Source organism: Hyla sarda, chromosome 1 (genome assembly GCF_029499605.1).
Source record: "Hyla sarda isolate aHylSar1 chromosome 1, aHylSar1.hap1, whole genome shotgun sequence".
Lineage (NCBI taxonomy): Eukaryota > Metazoa > Chordata > Amphibia > Anura > Hylidae > Hyla > Hyla sarda.
The window spans coordinates 222,573,523-222,590,730 of NC_079189.1; the positions used below are offsets into that span (position 1 = coordinate 222,573,523).

General features: G+C 40.0%; 1 protein-coding gene across 1 annotated transcript in view; it reads left to right on the top strand.

Moving 5' to 3' along the window:
• Window positions 1–17,208, top strand: part of MRPL1 (mitochondrial ribosomal protein L1) — a 115,469-nt gene that overhangs the window by 94,325 nt on the left and 3,936 nt on the right. Inside the window, exon 8 of the mRNA XM_056568805.1 lies at window positions 8,732–8,813. Coding sequence (XP_056424780.1) covers window positions 8,732–8,813 — 82 coding nt within the window. The remainder of the gene's footprint in view (window positions 1–8,731; window positions 8,814–17,208) is intronic.

Here is a 17,208-nt window from a genome sequence, read left to right on the forward strand (position 1 = left end):
TTTTCAGGATTTTAGCAGAGAAAAAAAAATCTGACATGCATGATATTTTTCCTCCATTATAGCAAAATCACCAGAGTTCCCCAACACTCATGTAAACATAGCCTAAACTTTGTGTATATTTGCAGAATGCATTCTCCACTTTAATTTGCTGAAGAGTAGAAGGATTAATGAATTACTGAAGCCCTTATGTCCTCTCTAAAAGAGAAGGAAAAATAGAGTAACAGCTAAAATAACTTAAATATGTTACCTAAACATGAAATTAAAATCTGCCGGTATAGCTATATAGTAAACTTGCTAGATAGTAAAATCCTGTGATTACAGCAGCATGGGGAAAGGGGAAAGAAGCATGAAATGTAATATAAGCTGGCAGACTGGTAGAATCAGTGGGCGCCACTGTCTGCATCTCTGTATTCAGTGATTAACAACTTCTTGAGAGGTCTGCAGCAGGAATTGCTTGACTTTTAAACCCCATAAGGACACAGGTTTTTTTTTTTCATTTTTGCAATTTCGTTTTTTCCACCTCACCTTCTAAAAATCATAACGCTTTCAATTTTCCTCCTACAGACTTATCTGAGGGCTTCTTTTTGTGCCACCAATTGAACTTTGTAATGACATCAATCATTTCATCACAAAATCTACTGCGAAACAAAAACATTTATTTGTGTTGCAAAATAAATTTAAAAAAAATTGTAAATTTTGGGGGCTTCCGATTTTTTCTAGGCAGAGCAATTTTCGGTAAAACTGACACCTTATATTTATTCTGTAGGTCCATACCATTTCAAAGATACCCAAATGATATAGGTTATATTTTGTTTTGCCATAGCATAGCATTGATCAGTGTTATCGGTACTCCATTGCTCCAGCCTGCTGAGGCTGACTAAAGCCTTGAAGAACCGATCAGACGACGAGGAGGCAGGTAAGGGCCCTCCCGCCATCCTCTCAACTGATCGTGACACCGTGGTTTCCCCGTGATAATCCGGATCTTCTCTGCTAAGCTGCCGGGAGTGTATTTTTGGCATTTTAGATGCCGCAATCAACTTTGATCGCATCGTCTAAAGGGTTAACGTTAGGTATCGGCCTGATAGCAGTGTCTGGCATTAGCTGTGGGTCCTGGCTGCTGATATATACCGCACAGTTCGTAGAGGGGTTAAAGGAAAAGTTTTGCCAAGAGTCCGTATTTGAGGATCTAAGAGCACAAAATAGTTTTCATATTACGCTTCAAAGGGTTATTCCAGGATTTTTTTTTTATTTGACTATGCTACAGGGGCTGTAAAGTTAGTGTAGTTCATAATATAGTGTCTGTACCTGTGTGTGACTGTTTTATCACAATTCTTCTGTGATTTTTCACCCCAATATTTATTTTTTAACAGCATACAAAATGACTGTTGTCTCATATTTTTCCCAGGTTGCAATGCGGCCGAGACCTGACTCACTAGTCAGCTGATGACTGGTGGAGGGATCAATCTGCAACTAATGCAACAGCTGTAGGCACCCTGATTGAAAACCATAGGTCTTTTGAATGTATGCAGCTCATTTATGTTTCAATGGGTGGGGTGGCTGATGTGTGGGTGGGAGGAAAATGGACTTATGGGATTTTTAGGCAAAAAAAAGAAAAACTTAACAGGAACTACCAGTTCACAAAAAGCTAGCCACAGTGTTGTGGTAATCTCACAACATAGCCATTTAGCCCCAAGACAAGCACAGATCCTTCCTAAGCATGTCCATTACTGTCTGCCAGGTACATACTAAAATCACCTTATGGTGGATAACCCCTTTAATTTAAAACCAAATATCCAACACCAGTTGTACTAATGTAATTGAAGGATATAACCTTTAACTAACCACACTGCTTTGGACTTGCTTTGTTTTGCAAGAGCTATTAAAAAAAAAAAAAAAAAAAGCTTTGTAGTCCCTAATGTCTAGTAAAGAACTAGCAAGCACAAGTGCCATCTTTTAAACAGGACAGCCACCTGCTACATGCTTTGGCAGGGGACACTGAGAGCAACAAATAGCTGCAAGGTGGAAGCCTCTTGGATTCAGAAACAATTTATTTTCCTTATGCTTGTGCGACGTTACAATCTGTATGTCTAAGTATGTTTTAGGCTGTGCTTCGTAAAATTATGATGCATTAGTAATTCATGTGGTATACCTATCGTGGGCTTCAATTGTCATTGGTACCTTTTCCAGAACAGACAGATTCATACGTATTTTTATCAATTTTTATGCTTACCTACACTTTATATTTTTATTCACCAGCATACATTTTCTATTTAAAGGTATTTTATTTATTAATTCATTATTATTTTTATTGATAAACAAATCTTTGCAAACATCCCTATAGTCCTTGAGAACTAGTCTTACCTTCTTTTCCTGCTTATGCTTATATACCTTTTTAGTGTGTTTTCCTGTGTGTGTCACACACAAAACTAAGAATTCTCTGAGAAAAAACAGATTGAGAACACCAGCCTTTTCATATACCTATTAATAGTTCCATAAGTATCAGAAGTGTGACACGTGAACGAGAAATGTGTCTAAGGTGACAGTAACAGCAAGTTTTTGCACACTGTAGATACATGCTTCCTACTGATAAAGCCTTCCACATTGTGCATAGGTAAAAGGGTACATTGTGCATGTGTAAATTTCATCTTATAATGTAATGTACTTGTACATGATGATAATGTGAGGCAGGATGTATGGAGCATGCTTCGGAATGCCACCTGCTCCAAACACAGCGGGCGGATATACAACTGACACCTGCCGGCAACAGCTGGGATTGGAGATAACTCCATTCCCATTCATTTAACCTCTTACATACCATGATCACTAACCAGCGAGGGGGATTTCATACGTCATGCAACTGTCTCCTTCGGAGGGGGGGACTAAGGAGATATATATAACTTTCAATCTCCTTTTTTATTATAATTGTTAATTTATAATTGTTATATCATTGTTATATAATTGATAATTTGGCACAAGGCATAATGTGGCACAGGGTATAAAGGGTGGATGAAAGGATACTGGGGAGGGATGAGGGGAGATTAAACGTCACTGGGAGATTGTACTGTAATATTGCTTTTTATTATGTTTTATAGGTAATTACACTCGGAAGTGAGTATAGGACAGTATTCAGACATTTAGAAAGATTTTTGATTTTCCCCTGCTGTCTCTGTTGGGGGTTATTGATGACTTAGCCTCGGGTTCCCATAGGTGCCTTCTTATTAGATTTCTATTGTTTTGTGATCTGAAGGTGCTGATTATGGCCTGGAAGGATACTTCTACTCCCCCCATTACACGTTGGTTTCACCTAGTTAAATATGTACTGATGTACAGGTTGTAATACATTAGCTGTAAATGCCCTAAGAAGTTTGACAAAATTTGGATGCCCTGGCTCCTTATAGGGGAGTCGGTTGTCCCACCGGAGCGTGTAAGTTCTCCTGGGTAAGATGTTTGTCCCTTTCTTGCAGGGAAGGTGGGGATAATCCGGGAAGTGTGTGTGTGCAAGAGAGTGTGTGTGTTGTCTGTGTCTTGTTTTTTTGTTTTGTGTCAGCTGGGGGTGGATCTCCGAGTACCTGCTGTAATGTTGATGTGCTGCGGGTAATTTACTCCTTTTTCCGGGGTTTGTTGGGGCTTTATCTCCAGCTGTATGTTATTTTTTCCATGTACTGTGGTGTTAATTTTTGAAATTATAAATAAATCCTTTTAAAAAGAAAAATATTTTTTTTTGCCTTTTTTCCCAATAAGGGACATCTCTCAACAGCAGAATTTTTTTTATTCCCCGTGAGTGTCCGCTATTGGAAGATTCTACTGTATATTATATAATATTGAATACACAATGCCAAAACAGCTTTTTATGGTTACTTTGCCTCCCAAACATAGAGTAATAAGTAAGCACAATACATGTACCCCAAAATGATACAAATAAAAAAATATAGGTTCTTGATTATGGCAGTACTTTCATTTATGCTACTTGGTAAACTCTTTAGAAACTAAATAATGATAAAAAGAAAAGAATAACAGAATATAGTTTAGTTTTAGAACTATTGTATTATTTATTATTTTTCCTTATTTCCTTACAATCACTATTTATTCATATTTGTTCAAATATTTATTTTTTATATCCACATCTCTCTACTTATATTTTATTTTATTTTTTATTTATTTATTTTTATTTTATATTTATTATTATTATTTTTATTCATCTTTCTATATCTTTTTTTATCTTCCCCATTTTTTATATTTCTTTATTTATTATCTCTATATCTATTTATCCTCCATTTATTTTTGACTCGCACCTTCTTTTTCTTTTTATATATATATATTTTTATATATATCCTTTCTCCCGATGATATATCCAGGGTATTGATGCCTATACACCTGACCTTTTATTTTATCCACTATATACACACATAGGATTCCTTTTGTTTTTTGCCCCGATATACTTCAGTTAGATAGATCAGATTCCCCTTTTCCCTTAACCACCATGGCAGTACAATGCTCATTTTCTCTAGTACGCATGCACGGACGGAGGAGCGGTCACGTGACACCCTGGTCAGCTGACACGGTGGAGCCGCGCGGCCGCTCCTGGCGTCCTGCGATTACCAGCATACATTACAGCTCTGCTGTTACCCACAGCAACGGCGGTTCGCATGGAGACGAGTCGGGAACACGTGACCACTCAGCCCCCGCTTCTCATCTATAATTATTAGGTACACATGTAATCTTGTTAGACCATTTATGATGCTATACTGTTTATAACTTCTTTTTGCAGTCCTTGCATATGTATATTGATTTTAACCCACTATAGAGCACTTGTGCAATATGTATATTATAGCGGTTTTAATTACCCTATATCGTAAATGTATTTTTTACACTGTATTCACATCAATTGACTTGATTGATTTGTTTGTTCATTTGCATATAAATACTTTGTATGGTCACCATTTTGTTGCTTGACAAAGGCTGCATTGGCAGCAGAAACGTTGCTAAGGCTGGGTCCACACTACGTTTTGTCCCATACGGGAGCGCATACGGCAGGAGGGAGCTAAAAGCTCGCGCTCCCGTATGTCACCGTATGCGCTCCCGTATGTCATTGATTTCAATGAGCCGACCGGAGTGAAACGTTCGGTCCGGTCGGCTCATTTTTGCGCCGTATGCGCTTTTACAACCGGACCTAAAACCGTGGTCAACCACGGTTTTAGGTCCGGTTGTAAAAGCGCATACGGCGCAAAAATTAGCCGACCGGACCGAACGTTTCACTCCGGTCGGCTCATTGAAATGAATGACATACGGGAGCGCATACGGTTACATACGGGAGCGCGAGCTTTTAGCTCCCTCCTGCCGTATGCGCTCCAGTATGGGACAAAACGTAGTGTGGACCCAGCCTAACTTGTATTATCATGGAATAAACCACTGTTTACACTTTTGAACCTTCCGTGTGCTGCGGCATCCTTCCTAGATGTCTTAGTTTTAGAATGGCTATATCAACAGAACAATTAAAAGGTTATGACTTATGGATGGATAAATGAAATTAGTAACAGTATTGTGCTCACCGGTCTTCTAGGACATGTGAAACAAATGATATACGAGATGTATAAAATAACTATAAATGAAATCGTTGTAGAATTAAATAAAAAATGTCATTGGTTAATATCTCTAAAACTCTAAAAACCACAGAAGAGGTGCACGCACAGGGCAAGTGAGTGGCACTGTATGCCATTCTGTTACAGCTACTGTTCCATTCCACAGAAGGACGAGGGTAAACTGTGTATAACCCCTAAACCCAATGATCTCATCGCTTAGGACAGGCATAGGCAACCTTCGGAACTGCAGATATTTTGGACTAGATCTCCCATGATGCTTTGGCAGCATTTTGGCTGAAGGAGCATCATGGGAAATGTAGTCCAAAACATCTGCAGTGCCAAAGGTGGCCTATACTTGGCTTAGGATAACACTAAATGCAGGACTAACTGAAACCTTATTGGATTTATTAATTTCCTCCCTTATTTTTATTTTTTTTCCATAGGATCGAACATTTTTTCACATGTCAAGGACTATATATATATAATTTTTTTTTTTCTCGCAATAGAATTTCATTATAATTTTATGTACCAAGGACATTCTCCACAACCCCCCTTTCTTATGTTTCAGGAATATTTCTTTATTGCATGCATAAATTATTTTTATTACATATAATTATATTATCTTATATTATTCTTTTATCTTATACTACAACTCCCAGCATGCCCAGACAGCTTTTTGTGTTTTATCCACAAAAGTGGTTAATTTTAATTGATAATTAACCAATTAATTCTGTATTTTAAAGGGGTACACCAGTGGAAAAAAGTTTTTAAATCAACTGGTGCCAGAAAGTTAAACAGATTTCTAAATTACTTCTATTTAAAAATCTTAACCCTTTCAGTACTTATCACCTGCTGTATGCCCCAGAGGAAGTTGTGTAGTTCTTTCCAGTCAGACCACAGAGTTCTCTGCTGACACCTCTGTTACAGAAACTGTACAGAGCAGGAGAGGTTTCTATGGGGATATGATTCTAATCTGGACAGTTCATGAATCGGACAGAGGTGGCAGCAGAGAGCACTGTGGTCAGGCTGTAAAGAACTACACAACTTTTTCTGTAGTATCAGCAGTTGTTAAGTACTGGAAGGATTAAGATTTTTAAATGAAAGTAATTAAAAAATCTGTTTAACTTTCTGGCACTTTCTTGATTCGAAAACATTTGTTTTCCACTGGAGTACCCCTTTACTTCTACAATGACCTTGCTGAATGGTATTTTCCACAGTGGAATTCCTCTTAGAAAATGTGCAGTGTGAATGGGCCCTATTTGTTACTAATCTCTCTGCTGTTTTATGCCATGGGTGGTGATATAACAACATTAGTCATGTATTCCTACTCGGACAGCTATAAGCACCCTTTGTTCTTTATCTAGCTGCTGTTAATCTGTATTATTGATTAAGCCTGTGCCAGACATTTGGTTACATTTAGGAATAGATGTGTTAGCAATATCTCTGCAATCAGTTTTATCTTGGTTGTCAGGATGGGAAAAACACAGCTGGAAATATGAATGTATGTTTTCATGCTTGACAATAAGCAGTTTTCAGTAGAGATAGCTAGTTAAGCAAACACAACGCTGAAGATCCAGATCTGCTTTGATGTAAACATGTTTATTATAGTATTTACATATTTATGTTGTTTACCCGTTGTTTTGAAGATGCCATTAGGTTACATTGACAGGTGATGAACTTGTTTCAGATTTTCAGTGCAAATCTATTTAAAGGGAATGTGGCATCAGAAAATGTTATAATTTTTTTTTTAAATGTTCTATTTTACTATCTATATTTTAAAATAATTCTTAAATTATGCAGTTTAAAGTTTTGCCACTAGGCCTAACACTCAGCTAAAACTTCCTGTTCTTTGATAACAGAAGGAGGCTGTTGGAACGTAATCTGGACAGGAGATAAAGAAAACTATAATAGCACCTAAATGAAATTGAAATACCTTTTGTAATATGGTTGTTTAAAAGTTTTTTGAATATTTAATAAAGAAAACGGCTCCTAAAAATCCCACTACCACGGGTCCCCATACCTGCTGTGAGACTAACAGTCCTGCAGCAGCAACAGCAGCATCAGGCTTGTCCATGAGTCATGGACAAGAAATTATTTAGGAACAAGGCTGTATGAGCAGACACACCAATAGCCTTAGGGGAGGGACACGCCACCTTCCCTTAAGAACTGTAGGCTAATGAAAAGAGGTATTTTTGTAATAAATATAGAGGATAGAGGCATAAAAATTATATTTACATGGTCAAGATTAGGTGCTGAGTAACAATATATATTTTTTGTGGGATCTGACATGTATTCTTTTACCCGCCCACAAAACCTTTATGGAATGCTTGAAAGTTACAAAAACAGCGAAGCATGTGGTGGTATGCTGTTTATGAAAATGCTAGGCTGTTATTCGCCACTTTCTGCCACTGCAGGGACTTTGATCTTTAGATGTTATTTAGGTGTAGGTGCCAAAGGTGTGACCTACATCTATCAGACATTTATGGCATACCCTGTGGACATCTATTTTAAGAGATTTGAGCTCTGAAGCCAGCAGACTTGTGAATGTAGCAACTGTATGGGATATACCTTATATAAGCTATACATGCAATTGAATGCAATGTAAAGTTGTTCAATTTTATGTAGATCCTATCAGTTTATAAACTGTGGGTAACTGTGTAGTCACAAGGATAGTATGTCATGGATATGTAAACAGGGAGGGTAGTGAAGTAACAGCTGATGAGCCTCCAGTTGTGTACAGAACCCTACCTACTGCAGGCTTTAATGATCTGCCAGACATTATTGCCCATGCCAGAAAAGATGTATCTATGTACTTCCTCCTGTTTCAAAGCAACTGATCTACTGAGCCTCCTTTCACCATAGAAACTCAGATGCCAGCTGGCAGACGACAGGCCGTTTATGCTAGGCTTCTTATAGAGTACACTCTAGTAAGGCATGGCAACTAAAAATCTAAAAATGAGCTTCAGCCAAGTATCTCAGGTTAAATGTTGTTTGATATTTTCAAGGCAGAATTCAGCAAACCCCGGAACCTCAAAGTAAAATGAGAATGTTGGGAGTGGTGTACCTCTTTGCTGCCCAGCTAAAAAGTGTGATTGTGGTCTTGCCCATTCCTGAAGCCATAAGCATACTGATATTTATTTTTTTCATTCCAGCTGGACATGCCTGTTGAGCACATAGCTGCCAATCTTGATGCCCTTGTAAAGGATGTTTGCAAACACAAGCCATTACACTTTGGTGAGTATTAGACTTTGCTTTGTTACAACAATTATCTTGCTTAAAATAGTAAACTAACTTTTTTCTGATACCCAATGATCAAGAAAACCAATATTTGGAATCAATTAAAAGACACTTCAGGAAAAATTAATTCTCCGGTGGCTAGGGGGTAAGTTGTAAAGTACTGGAGTCCCCATTTAAAGGGGTTATCCAGCCTTAGAAAAACAGAGCTTTGATTTCTTCAAGAAACTGCACTACGTTTGTCTGCAGGTTGGGTGTGGTTTTGCCACTGAAGTGAATGGAGTCAAGTTGTAATACCACAGACAACCTGCAGATAGATGTGGTGCTGTTTCTGAAATTAGCACAGTTTTTTTTACTGGATTGCTCCTTTAATGACTTGGGGAGGATCTGCAAATAGCTGTGGGACAAAATCTTTCCTTAGATGTGTGCATACCTGGTGACCAACTACAGGAAATGTCAGACCTCTGATCACCAACAAGTGTTTTGCCACTAAGTTTTGCAAAGGAGGCAAATACTCACGCCCCCTCCCATAGACTTGCATTGAGGGGACGGGGCGTGACGTCGCACGGGGGCGGAGTCCTGACGTCACAGGCTTCCGTTCACGTGGTCGCGACCGAGACCCTCCAGTGCTTCCGGACAAGAAACAGGTGGGTGCCGCATGCAACATTGCGGGGGTCCCCAGCGGCGGGACCCCCGCCATCTGACATCTTATCCCCTATCCTTTGGATAGGGGATAGGATGTCTAGGGTGGGAGTACCCCTTTCAATAAACCTCCCATTAAAATTATTATTTCTGTGTCAGTGTGCTAATGTATTCACTATATAATAGGACTGCCTTGGTTAATCTTTTGGTTACATTTAGACACATTTTTCCTTTATTCCTTCTTGTTTAAATATACCTATTAGGCAATGTGCTTTTCAAGAAAATCAGCAAATAAACTGTTAAAGCATAAAATACCTATGTTTTATTGCACATTTATTTAAATAAGGCTGTATTCAACTGTATGCTTTGTTGCGCTTGGCACTTTCTTTGACTTTCTTAGCTGTATGCAGTCATCTTATGGTTTTTGTTTTATATAATTTATGACAAAAATAAACATTAAAATAAAAAAGTAACTCTGTAGGCAGAGATATTCAAATAGTGGCTGCTGTGCATGAAAACATCCACACTGCAAAAGAGGAAGTAATGTTTGTCACTGTAGAAAGTTATAGAAAATATATGGCTCATTGAAGGCATTATTCCTTTCTTGTTGTTTTATTTCACATTCAATGACTACATTTCTAAAAATTGTCTCTTAGGTTATCACATGATTACATGCGTCCTGCTCCTATTACCTCTAGTAATTTATTATATCTGTATTATATTTTAGTATTTGCCTGTACTAATACATTTATGCCATACATATTAAAAGGTCAGGACAACCTGACCAATCAGTAGGACGAGCTGGGAGTAGTGCGTGCTTAGTGCATTATTTCCGGTGCCGGTGTGAGGGGCAGAACTGTGTCCCGTGCATTTTTACGTCGGCCCCTCCCCTCAGCTGTTCAGAGATTTCCGAACATACAGCGAGGGGAGAGGGGGAAGGCAGAGATGGGCAGGACCCCCATACACAGCTCCCTCTTCGCCCCTCCCTCAGGAAGAGGACATAGATTGTCACAGCCCCGCTCCTGGACATAGAGTTTGATAGCTGTGAAAATCTACATCCAGGAGCGAGGCTGTAAAAATCTCTACTTGTGGTTATGTCACTGTTCAAATCTACATCCAGGGGGCTGTGCACCTCCCTCGGCAGGAGAGGGATTCCCACAGCCCCCTGGACATAGATTTTCACAACTGTGAAAATCTACGTCCTCCTCCTAAGGGAGGGAGCTGTGTACGGGGCGAGGGAGGTGCAGAACTGCATCCTGCCCATCTCTGTCTTCCCCCCTCCCCTCGCTGTATGTTTGGAAATCACTGAACAGCTGAAAGGTAGACCACCACGTAAAAATGGATGGGGCGCAGTTCTACACCTTGCGACGGTTTTAGACTAAGTGTGGCCCTGGGCAAAAAATATAAATGGGCCCCCAGATTGCTTGACCAAAGATCAATATGCACTCCCTTAATTCTGATGCATCTCGGCTTATGCGAGTAAATGAGATTGGGCTGCAAACCACAAATGGCTGTGACTACAACATGAGAAACATAATAATTCTATCCAGGATGAATTTATGGCTGTGGTAATTTGGGGGTCGCAACCCGACCCATTTAGTGCAAATCAGTTCAGCTCCCCCCCCTCTGCAAAGAATGAAGTGCATGGACAGCAACAGCAACTTGTAAGGACAGATTATCCGTGAAGACATTCTGCAAATTGTGGGGCAACGGGATAATATGCTGGCGATAGGTCTGCACAGTCTCATAGATGGCTATGCATTCTGTGTGGACTCTGCGCAAAGAATGAATTTGTTCATTATCTGTGCAGACACGAAAAATGGAATTTCCGTGCTGGAAACATCTGGCACGGAAATTCCACCGTGTGCACAGCACAGCAGAATCCCTTTGAAATGAATCTCTGTGCTGTATTCCAATGCGGAATCCGCCACAGAAATTCTGACGTGTAAACATGGCCTTACAGTGATCTTCCCAGTGCTGCCTGTCAGTGATAGCGCCCACATATACTATAACAGTGATCTCAATGCTACCCATAAGTAATAGCGCCCACATATAGTATAACAGTAATCTTCTCAGTGCTGCCTATCTTTAATAGCACCCACATATACTATAAGTGATCTTCTAAGTGCTGCCTGTCAGTAATAGCGCTCATTTTATTCTTTATACAGTAATAGTTTTCCTTTTAATGCCCCACACTGTAATAATGCCCCTTTTGTGCCCCTTACTGTGTAAAAATTCCCACCTTCATGCTCCTTACTGTACTACAGATCACAACATAAAAAAAATAAGTTCAAGGAAAGTCCAGCTCACCTGCTAAGTCTTGTGCACGGATCCCCACTCAGACTCTCCGTGTCCAAACGATAAGAAAAAACAAAATGATCCACCACTTGAAGAAATTGCAGCTTTTTTGTTGGATCCTCTCTAAAAACAGCATGGAACAACTTAAACACTTCACAAAGTCTGACACATCTTGACGCGTTTCGAGCGCAAGCGCTCTTTGTCAAAAGATGCAATCAATGGTTTCTAACACATAGAAATAGGTGGTTCCACAGGTGAAACAAATGCATTAAAATGACACACCGCTTAGTAGGCAAGCAGCCCTATAGTAAGTTAAAACCAGAGAAACATATCCAAACAATCAAGTAACCAAATTCCTTTGAGATTTCAGGTATAAAATATATATTATGACTCTCACCAGATGGAATGAACAGGAAACAATACATAAGACATGAGCGGATTCAAAAAAGGAGGAAAACACATTGTGCTGTCCATTGCAATTGTAATGAAAAATGCATAATAGGAAAAATAACGCAGGACAAATGGCGCAATGTGAACTGAACCCATAGAAAAAATAACTATGTATAATATAAACAAATGATACACATGGATGGGTTCAAATAAGACACATTGTGCTTCTGTCCATTGAAGATATTCAGCAAGACAAATAGCACAATGTGAATTGAATCTATAGATGGAAGAAATGATGGTATATGCAATATATGTAAATGATGTCCAAAAAAGGAAAAGAAAAAAAAAAGGGAAAGGGGGAATGCCGGGCTCCCATCGAAAAAACCAAAAGAGAGGGGGAATGCCGGGCTTCCATCAAATGTCCACTGGAGTGGACCTATCTAACAATGTCACACTGGGAGGAGTTGTTCATATATACAGTTTCCAATCTGTATTCTAGTCACGTAAAGTGGTACAGGAGATACATAGATGACCTCCTCATTATCTGGAGGGGGGACGTCTCTCCCGCACCACTTGTTGTAGACTACCTCAAATCCAATCCATTCAACCTCAGATTTACGTTTGAGCTCCATCCCCACAGTGCAGCATTTTTGGACTTGCGTTTGAGGGGTGTTGCCAGTGAACCCATTATCACATCCACTTATCGCAAGCCACTTTCAGGAAACACCATACTAAGAGTAGATTCCAATCATCCCCCACATACAGTGAAAGCCATTCCTTTGGGAGAATTAACTAGGCTCAAGCGAAATTGTACAGATATAAATGATTTAAAAAATGAAGCCACACAGTTGACATCCAGATTACAATTACGAGGTTAGAAAAAGAAACAATTACGAACAGCATATCAACGTGATGAAAAAAAGAAAAAACAAAGCTACTCACTAGACATTCCAATACTAAGGTTTCTGGAAAAAATCAAATATCGGCCCCGGTTTTGAGTATCACATATACACCACATTTCAGACAAATCAAACATATCATTCATAATCATTTACATTTTCTGAATGATGATCAATGTGTATCTGCTATACTCAATTCAGGATGCCACATAGGGGTACATTTATCAAGGGGTTTAGTCAGGTTTTCTTTACTATAATTGTCGCAACTGCGACTACGTGTGTTTTCGTGCGACAATTTGCGTGAAGAACAAGAAAGGCAAGAAAATTCAAACTTACGTAGTTAATTTTTCAAAATGGATTTGCTTTAGTCAGGTATTTATTAACTGCGACAGTCGCAGCTGCGCAATAAAAGTCGCAACTGCCTTAAAAATTGACTAAATTTATTCCAGCTCCAACATGGAGCAGGAAAAGCTACTGCAGCCCGGGCTCCGACATACTTTCTCCCCGCTACCCTCACTTCGCTACAGGGACACTGCAGTGATTTACATCCCACCACTCTCACCTGCCACACAACTCCCATCTGTCTGCTAACTGTTGCAAGACTACAAGTCCCAGCATGCCCTTACAGTGAGGACATGCTGGGAGTTGTAGTCCTGTAGCAGCGGGAGCTGAGCGGCGCAGGCGGGAGACAAGGGGGGGATGTATATCGGTGTCCCCATCATTATTAAGTGAGGGTAGCGGGGAGGCAGTATGAGGAGCCTAGACGGCTGCACTGTAATCTCAGCCCGGGCTCCTTATAATATATACCGGCGCCTCAGACTCCTAAATACCCTGCTGTCATTTCACATTTCCCGCTGGGTCCTGTGATTGGCCAGGACCAGCAGCCAACCACAGGACCCAACCGGAACAGTGACATGATTAGGGGATATAGGAGTCTGTCGGGAGGGGGGGGGGGTCAGTCAGCATACACCCCCCCCCACTGGCCTTCACCTGCGCTGTGCCCGTCCGTAACACCCCCCCCCCCCCCCCCCAGCCTTCACCTGCACTGTTCCCGACCTCCGCCCCCACCAGCACCCCTCTCACCCCCCCCCCCCCCCCGGCCTTCACCTGCACTGTACCCGGCCTCCGCCCCCACCAGTACCCCTCTACTCCCCCCAGCCCCCCGGGCTTCAGCTGCACTGTGCCCGGCCTCCGCTCCCACGTCTTCGGTTGCGCCTGCCTGACGTCCCTCCTCGCAGGGCGCCCGGAGAGAAGGATCGCTGCGCTGGATGGGTGAGTGTGTGTGTCTGTCTCTCTGTCTGTCTCTATCTCTGTCTGTGTGTCTCTGTCTGTGTGTCTCTGTCTGTGTGTCTCTGTCTGTGTGTCTCTGTCTGTGTGTCTCTGTCTGTGTGTGACTGTGTGTGTGTGACTGTGTGACTCTCTGTGTGTGTGTGCCCGGACCCCCTTTGCAGGACAACAATTATTACCCCGGTACCCAACGCCACAGGGGTGCCGGGAAGAGCCGGTACCAACAGGCCCGGAGTGTCAAAAATGGCGCTCCTGGGCCTAGGCAGTGACAGGCTGGCGTTATTTAGGCTGGGGAGGGCCAGTAACAATGGTCCTCGCCCATCCTGGTAATGTCAGGCTGTTACAGTTTGGTATTTGGCTGAGAATAAAAATAGGGGGGACCCTATGCGTTTTTTTTTTTTTTTAAATAAATAATTAAATATTTAAAAAAACAAAACCACATAGGGTCCCCCCTATTTTTATTCTCAGCCAAATACCAACCAAACAGTTACAGCCTGACGTTACCAGGATGGGCGAGGACCATTGTTACTGGCCCTCCCCAGCCTAAATAATGCCAGCCTGTTACCGCCTAGGCCCAGGAGCGCCATTTTTGATGCTCTGGGCCTGTTGGTACCGGCTCTTCCCGGTACCCCTGTGGTGTTGGGTACCGGGGTAATAATTGGGGGTTAGCTCTAGCTGTTTTTGTGGCTAACGCTAAGCCCGGCTTAGTAATGGACTCAGTCTGTAAGACAGCTTCCACTACTAAGCCTGTCCAGTAAGTAAAAAAAAATGAAATAAAAAAAAAACAACAGGTTTAAAAAATAATTTATTACAAAAAAACACTCCCCCACAAGCCCTCGTTAACCATTTTATTAACATCAAGCAAAGAAAAACGCTGGTCGTCGAAGTAGTCCACCGAATCCAAAGGAGTACACAGGATACACGGATCGGTAGAAGTAGTAACAAAAAATAAATAAAAATGAGTAAGTACATTTAGGGAGAAAAAACAGTGTTAAAAAAATGTAATAAACACACACACATTATATATATATATATATATATATATATATATACGGTATATATATATATATATATATATATATATACACACACATTTTTTTCAAAGCTGCAAAGTGGTGTTCTGTAGTCATTATTTGGTTTTTACTTATGTGTGCTAAAAAAAAGCCAAATTTATCAACCCCCTGTTATAGTATGATAAATATGTCATACATAAGCAAAACAAAATTGCAAGAAAAAGAATGACTACATAACTTGCTTACCAAAGCAACGATGATAAATGTCCCCGATAGTTCCCAAAAAAGCACCTACTCTGGGAGACTTGCTCTCTCCCAGTATTGTCACTTCCCAAACAAAAAGTACATCTACATGGTTATGCACCACAGGCTACTGTATGTCGCACTTGCAAATTTGCCAGAGTGTGCAAGAATTTCAACAATGCTGACGAAACTAGAACATATGAATTAAAAATTCTCAATTGCAACACTACTCATTGTATTTACATCATTAAATGTCAAGATTGCTGCACTTCACTTAAATTAAAAACAATTTTTTTTTAGAACATGTTAACAATATTACTAACACTTCCATAAGAAACCGTTCCAGCGCTTCACTACATTTCATACAAGAACATAAGAGACATGCTCCATTCAAGTATATGCCATTGAAAAGGTACATATGAACACCAGAGGAGGAGATACTCAACGTAAACTAATGGACAGGGATGCTTTTTGGCATTTTACTTTAGATTCTAGAAAGCCCAATGGTCTTAATTTGAGCAAGGAACTCCTTTTTCATTATTAAATTAATAGAAGAATCCCTTTTCTCCTTTTCTACTTTTTTTTTTCTTTTTCTGGACATCATTTACATATATTGCATATACCATCATTTCTTCCATCTATGGGTTCAATTCACATTGTGCTTGTTGTCCTGCTGTATATCTGCAATGGACAGACATAATTTGTTTATATTATACATATTGTGATTTTTTTCCATTGGTTCAATTCACATTGCGCCATTTGTCCTGCGTTATTTTTACTATTATGCATTTTTCATTACAATTGCAATGGACAGCACAATGTGTGCTTATGTATTGTTTCCTGTTTATTCCATCTGGTGAGAGTCATAATATATATTTTATACCTGAAATCTCAACGGAATTTGGTTACTTGATTGTTTGGATAGGTTTCCCTAGTTTTAACTTACTATAGGGCTGCTTGCCTACTAAGCGGTGTGTCATTTTAATGCATTTGTTTCACCTGTGGAACCACCTATTTCTATGTGTAAGAAACCATTGATTGCATCTTTTGACAAAGAGCGAATGCGCTCTTAAATGCGTCAAGATGTCAGACTTTGAAGTGTTGAAGTGGTTCCATGCTGTTTTTAGAGAGGATCCAACAATAAAGCTGCAGTTTCTTCAAGTGAAATTTGAAAATTATAAGGGTCAGAATAGAGCAATTTTAACCCCTTAAGGACGCAGGGTTTTTCCATATGATGGCTTATTTTTTTGGCGCCACCAATTCTACTTTGTAATGACATCAGTCATTTTACCCAAAAATCTAGGGCGAAACCAAAAAATAATAATCGTGGGACAAAATTGAAGAAAAAACACCATTTTATAAATTTGGGGGGCTTCCGTTTCTACGCAGTAAATTTTTCGGTAAAAATTACACCTCTCTTATTCTGTAGGTCCATAAGATTAAAATGATAACCTACTTATATAGGTTTGATTTTGTCTTACTTCTGTAAAAAATCTTAACTACATGCACGAAAATTAATACGTTTAAAATTGTCATCTTCTGACCCCTATACAGAGCGGTATGAGGGCTAATTTTTTTGTGCCGTGATCTGAAGTTTTGTATTGATCTGACTTTTTGATCGCT